Source organism: Orycteropus afer, unplaced genomic scaffold, assembly GCF_000298275.1.
Source record: "Orycteropus afer afer isolate SDZICR_OR568_19922 unplaced genomic scaffold, OryAfe1.0 scaffold00360, whole genome shotgun sequence".
Taxonomy (NCBI): domain Eukaryota; kingdom Metazoa; phylum Chordata; class Mammalia; order Tubulidentata; family Orycteropodidae; genus Orycteropus; species Orycteropus afer.
In genome coordinates, this window is record NW_006921947.1 from 2,953,783 (window position 1) to 2,960,413 (window position 6,631).

General features: G+C 46.4%; 1 protein-coding gene across 1 annotated transcript in view; it reads right to left on the bottom strand.

Moving 5' to 3' along the window:
• Positions 1 to 2,879: 2,879 nt before the first annotated feature.
• ASB11 (ankyrin repeat and SOCS box containing 11) overlaps positions 2,880 to 6,631 on the bottom strand; it is a 43,017-nt gene continuing 39,265 nt past the window's right edge. The window contains exons 6-7 of the mRNA XM_007952834.1: positions 5,274 to 5,465; positions 2,880 to 3,004 (exon numbers count right to left, since the gene is read on the bottom strand). Of these exons, the coding sequence (XP_007951025.1) occupies positions 2,880 to 3,004; positions 5,274 to 5,465 (317 nt within the window). The remainder of the gene's footprint in view (positions 3,005 to 5,273; positions 5,466 to 6,631) is intronic.

Here is a 6,631-nt window from a genome sequence, read left to right on the forward strand (position 1 = left end):
AGCTGAGATCACTTTGGCTTTTAATGTTTGGAGCAGACTGAATCGTACTCCCTTCTTTGGATTTTGGACTATCATGTGCCTTCCCCAAGATATCTGAATTAGTCTTCCCTACGATTTGTGAGCTCTGGTAGCATAGTGGCTACGGAACTTGACTGCTAACCAGAAGGCTGGCGGTTCAAATCCACCAGCCACTCCTCAGAAGGAAGATGGGGCAATCTACTTCCGTAGGGATACTGCCTCAGAAACCCAAGGAAGGGTCATTATGAGTCGGGTCCGACTCGACAGCAAACAACAACAACGATTTGTGAGGGAGCTCTGTGAGGGAGCTCTGGTGGCATAGTGCCTAAGGCACTTGACTGCTAACCAGAGGCTGGAGGTTCAAACCCACAAGCCACTCCTCGGAAGGAAGGTTGGGCCATCTACTTCTGTAGTGATACTGCCTCAGCTACCCAAGGAGGGGGTCACTGTGAGTCGGGTCCGACTCAATGGCACATAACAATAAAGATTTGTGAAACTTCTTCAGGAGTTTGTTTTTCTGGTCATCTCTCTTACAGAAGAAAAGGTGCTGTCCAGGGCCAGATTAAGACATGTGAGGGCCCTAAACCCTGATAATCTGTGGTGCCCCCTCCTCTGTTTACTCACACATTCGAATATGATAAGTGAATTATATATTGTTGTTGTTGTTAGGTGCCGTCAAGTCGTTTCCGACTCATAGCGACCCCATGCACAGCAGAATGAAACACTGCCCGATCCCACACATATATATACAATTATATATGTGTGTGTATGTCTGAGCTAGCCATGATATAACTTCTTTCTAAATGTGACTATAATATTAGCAGTTGAACGCAAAAGTGGCCATTTTAGTGGAATGGGATAAACTGGATTATAAAATTCTTAGTGAATGTGGGGTACTAAGATTTTCCCTACGTACCACATTTTCTACAAAAAGACTATTCCACGTATTCTCCAACAAAGAAAATGACGGCGTGAGCTTGGTTGTTTCAACAGTCAATGTAAAATTCTGGTCTCCCATCACAAAAAATTGACTTTCACTAATTTTGCTTTTAATGTCTCATACTTCAGTTTTGAAGAGAAGATGGTGAGACTTCATCTTAAGTACTTTGGGCATGTTCTCAGGAGGGACCAGTCCCTGGAGAAGGGCATCATGCTTGGTGAAGTAGGGGGTCAGAGAAAAAGAGGAAGCCCCTCACAAGATGGACTGACCCAGTGGCTGCAACGATGAGCTCAGGCACAGCAGTGACTGTGAGGCTGGCGTGGGACTGGGCAGGGTTTTGTTCTGTACACGGGGTCCCTGTGAGTCGGAGCCAACGCGATGGCACCTAACAACAAAAACAACCCAAAATATTATCATTTGATGTGCATTTTACACCTATACCACATCTCAATTCAGCCAAGCTACACTTTCAAGGGCTCAATAGCCACTGGCTAGTGGCTACTGTATAGTTTAAAAACTTCAGCCCTGTTGACATTTGGGCCAGATGATTTTTTTTTTTTTTTTGCTGGGGGCGGGGGCTGTCCTGTGCATTGCAGGATGTTTAGCAGCACCCTGGTCTCCACCCACTAGGTGCCAATAGCAACCCCCCCAAGTTGTGGCGATCAAAAATGTCTCCTGATATTGCCAAATATCCCTAGGGAAGTGAGGGTCACCTGAAAGAGAGAGAAAACTAAAAAAAATACACACACTGAGCCATGACGATATTACTTACAATAACTAAAAGCCTATCTAACTTCCATCTTCTAAATTTACAAAAAGGAGAGAGAGAAGGTGAAGAGAAGAGAAGGAAAAGGAAGGGGAGGAGAAGGAGGCTGTTTTTCAAGTTTACCTTTGTGCTTCTCTGGGGCTTTTTGTTGTTGTTGTTGTGTACCATCCAGTCAATTCTGACTCGTCGAGACCCCATGCGACAGAGTAGAACTGCCCCAGAGGGTTTCCTACAATGTAATCGTTATGAAAGCTGATTGCCGTGTCTTTCTCCAGCAGATATGCAAGGTGGGTTCAGCCCACCAACCTTTCAGTTAGCCACTGAGTGTTTAGCCTATGTGCAACCAGGACTCCTTTCCACAGAAATAAACCTTGACCCAGCATTGTGCCCACCTTGGTGGCTGGCGTCGACATGTAATTATTTCAAAACCCCTGATGCTCTTGACTTTGAAAATGAGACAATTCTTGTGCTGTGGGCTCAGGTAGATGGGGGTGCTCAGTGTGGCTGGATCCTTCAAAGAACAACATTTAATATCAAAAGCGATGAGCAACAGACCCCAGCCTTGGGGGAAGCTAATATCTTCCTGCATCTTTCGTACCAACCATGACCTTGAGAATCCTCAATGGACTGTGATTTCTTTAGTGTATTTTGTGCTTTGTAACATATTTTTTAAAAGGCAGGGAAATCAAAATTATAGCAGAGATTTATTCAAGGAAGGAAGGAAAGAAAGAAGAAAGGGCGGGGGGAGGAGCTCAGTCAGGAACACATCTTGGAATACTTACAGTCATCATAATCTTCTCCGCACAGATTGTGTCTACATGATATTCAGAATATTGCCCCTTGGGCACTTGAGGATTATGAATCATCACAAAATATCCTATTATTTTCACTCTAGTTCACAGTTGTTGTTTTTTTAGTTCGAGTTTCTTAACAACAAGAGCTAAAAACAAATACGTTTCTGCTTGCCCTTGGTTAATGAGAACACTACCCTAACCAGGAATTTCCACTCCCCTTCTGGTTCATGATGACTTTCCTCTAAACTGCCCTAGCTCATTTGAAGATACTGAGAGCCTAACTGTTGAGCGTCTACATTAGGTGTTCTGAGTACAGCAAGTGACAACCCACTTCCAACTAGCTTCCTGTGGACAACTGGGACTATTGGTATAGCAGGAATTTTTCCAGTGGCTCCGGCAGATGTAGCTTGTGGATGACTTGATGACAGGCTCGGCCCAAGCACTTCCGGACACACAGGCGGCAGAGCTGGGAAAGAGAAGGTGGGCCTGCAGAGGAAATTAGAATAGTGTAACCCTTGTGGGGCAGGGCTCTGGAAGAGGCTGACCACTTTCTAAAAGCAGAAGAGAAGCTGGGTCTGAATAGGAACTACAGAGGAAGGTCAAGGTTGTTGCTATCTGCACCGAGTCGGCCCCTGACTCATAGCGGCTCCATGCCCAATAGAACAAAAGGCTGCCCAGGCCTGCACCATCCCCGTGATGGCCTGGGGACTGCACTGTTGCGATTCATAGAGTTCTCATTGGCAGCTAGGCCTTTCTTCCTACTCTGTGTTAGTCTGGATTTTAACAAGATCTCCAGGTGACCTGCTACTCATAGCATAAAAATCAAACCAAACTCAGTGCCCTCTAGTCGTTTCTGACTCATAGCAACCACTCTGAGTTTCCGAGATGGTATCTCTCAGAAGTAGATTGCCCAGCCTTCCTCCTGAGTGGCTGGGGGATTTGATCCGCCAGCCTTCTGGTTAGCAGTCAAATGCCTTAGACACTATGCCACCAGAGCTCCCATTCATAGCATAGCAACAAGCACTGGCCAGTAGTTAAACCTGGATGTCCCATATGGAAGGTGAGAATTCTGCCACTGAATCACCACTACCCTCTACAGACCTCCTATAGAATGAGGTAACAGTCACTGAATACACAAAAGGGATCCCGATTTGCCTTCTGAAGGGGAGAAACCAAACCAAACTCAGTGCCCTCGACTCGATTCGACTCATAGCAACCCCTCCTTGGGTTTCCAAGGCGGTATCACTATGGAAGGAGATTGCCCAGTCTTCTTTCCGAGGAGTGGCTGTTGGGTTTGAACCGCTAGCCTTCTGGTTAGCAGTCACATGCCTTAGGCACTATGCCACCAGAGCTGCTCTGAAGGGGATGTGTTTCTTTAAATTGATCCTCAAATGGTAAAGATATTGCTGACACTGAAGAATGAGGCTGACCAGAGGCAAGTTAGGAATGAAGTGTGGTGTAAAGGGAACACACTTTGTTCGTGTATCCCCAGTGCCAATGAACCCAATTGTGGCGGTTAAGTTTGTGTATCACCTTGGCTGGGCCTGGTTGAGTGGCTGGGCAGCTGAATGTAGTTATTCCCCATGATGAGACTGGTAATTAACTCCATGGTGGAATCTATTGGAGCAGCTGAGTAGCTGCTTTGGGGATGTGGTCTGCTTTCTGTCTATAAGAAACAGCTTTGGGAATGGCCTCTAGCTTATGGCACACTTGAACCCTGCATGTAGCCATGGGTTGTTCAGCAGCCTGCCATGCTCTGCTGATCTTGGGACTTTCAATGGCCTGCCGTGTGGCTTGGTAACATCAGGACTGTGCCTTTTTACTTGTCAACTTGGGCTTGTCAGTATCAGCAGCCAGTAGCTGTCTGAGTGAAGAAAAGCCTCCAGCGTCAGTGGGCCAGGGGCAGGAGGCGGAGCTGAAGCCCAAAGTTGAGGGGCTTTCACCTAGCTCCTAGAGCCTGGCAATTTGAACTTGGACTTAAAGCCTCCAAACTGTTAGATAATAAACTCCTGCTTGTTAAAGCCATTCCATTTGTGGTATATTCTTGTCAGAGTGGTACTAGGCAGCCAGAACACCAATATTGTGGCGAGGAGAAAACTCAAATGGGAACACTGAGCATACTGGACCCAACACAGATCTGCAGAGCAGAGAAACAACTGTAGAGAGGGTGTCAGCAGAAGGCCAGCCTGTGTGGTCACAGAGGCAGTTAGGAGATGTCCCAGGGGCCCAAAACTCAAGCCTTGGAGGCCTCCTGGGCCTTCCTGGCTCTAGCCGTTCTTGAGGCAGCATGGGAATTCATTTCAACCAGCAGTTCTCTTACCTGCAGCATTGGCCTCTCTGGGACGTGCATAAGCTAAGGCCCCAGCCCAGACCTGCTGAATCAGAATCTTAATTTTAACATGATCCCCAGGTGATTCATATGCACCTTAAAGTTTAAGATACATAGATCTAAGGACTACGCCTCAAACAATTAGGCCAAAGCTTCCTCTTGGAAGGCATATGAGATGTGGGGGAACTTTCACAAAATGGGACTAGTAAATGAAACGAAATGAAAGCCTCCCCTAATTAGGAACTGTTTCAGAAGACATACCATGGCCTTTGGTTATAAGTGAATACGTACAGCAAATAAAATTGCAGACGACATCACTGCCTCCCCGAATGCCACCCACAATGAAAAAGAGCAAGGAAAGAAAGTCTAGGGACGAGAGGTAGCAACATGCTTATGGCAGAACCTGTCCCCCCAGCCTCGCATCACCTTCCCGGAGCAGGAGCGCCCGCTCCACGCTGCTTCTAGGAGCTGCCAGCTCGAGTGCGCTTCTCCCTTGAGCATTTCTGCACTTCAGGTTTGCCCCATAGTCTGTCAGCAGGTGGATGACCTCCGCACTGGACTGCCGTGCTGCCGCATGCAGGGGGGTGTCCAACCATTGGCCGTGGTCAACGTTAGCTCCTTAACCAAACAGATGGTCACAAGTTAACACGAAATATTGATCATGAAACGCGGCCTAAAATCAACATTTATTGTTAGCGGCCATCGAATCGGTCCCTGACTGATGTCAATGGTGGGCCTTTGTTCCTAATTCATCTTCGCCTAGAAGCTCTGCGGGAACTTGTTCAGCATCACAGCAACGTGAAAGCCTCCATGAACAGAAAGGTGGTGACTATGCCTAAGGTTCATTGGCCAGGACTCGAACCCAAGAAGGGGAGAATTCTACCAGTGAACCACCAAGGCTTCATCTCTGTCATTATAAAAACCAGTTACCGTTGAGTTGACTCTGACTCATGGTGACCCCCTGTGTGTCAGAGTAGAGCTGTGCTCCATAGGGTTTTCAATGGCTGGGTTTCTAGAAATAGATGGCCAGGTCTTTCTTCCTAGTCTATCTCAGTCTGAAAGCTCCACTGAAACTTGTTTAGCAACATGACAACGCACACACCTCCACTAACACACAGGTAGTGGCTGTGCATGAGGTACACCAAAAACCAAACCAAACTCACTGCCGTCGAGTCAATTCAACTCATAGCAACCCCTCCTTGGGTTTCCAAGGCAGTATCTCTACGGAAGTAGATTGCCCAACCTTCCTTCCAAGGAGTGGTGAGTTTGAACCACCAGCCTTCTGGCACTACACCACCAGAGCTCCTGCATGAGTTGCAGTGGCCAGGAGTTGAACCGAGGTCTCACACATGGAAGGTAAGTCTTCTACCGCTGGCCCATCACTGTCCCCGTAAAATGTAGTACTCGTTTATAAAGGCATCTTAAATGCCATAACATAGCTGACCAATCTTTGACTTAAGCCTAGAATCTCACCATTGGTGAGAAAAGTGAATATAGAATGTTTTAATCTTTTTAAATATATATTTTACTTGCTTTCCCATATGAACTAAAATATTCAACATGCAAAATATATGACATACAAACTAAAATATTTGAGACTCCTGTTATACAGAATTATTTTGTTCTTTGGCAAAGGATATAGCTAAATTTATATAGCATTTACATTGTTTAGGGCTCAAAATAAAAGATGTTGTTGTTGTTATGTGCCGTCGAGTCGGCCCCGACTCATAGCGACCCCTCCTTGGGTTTCCGAGGCAGTATCACTACGGAAGTAGGATTGCCCA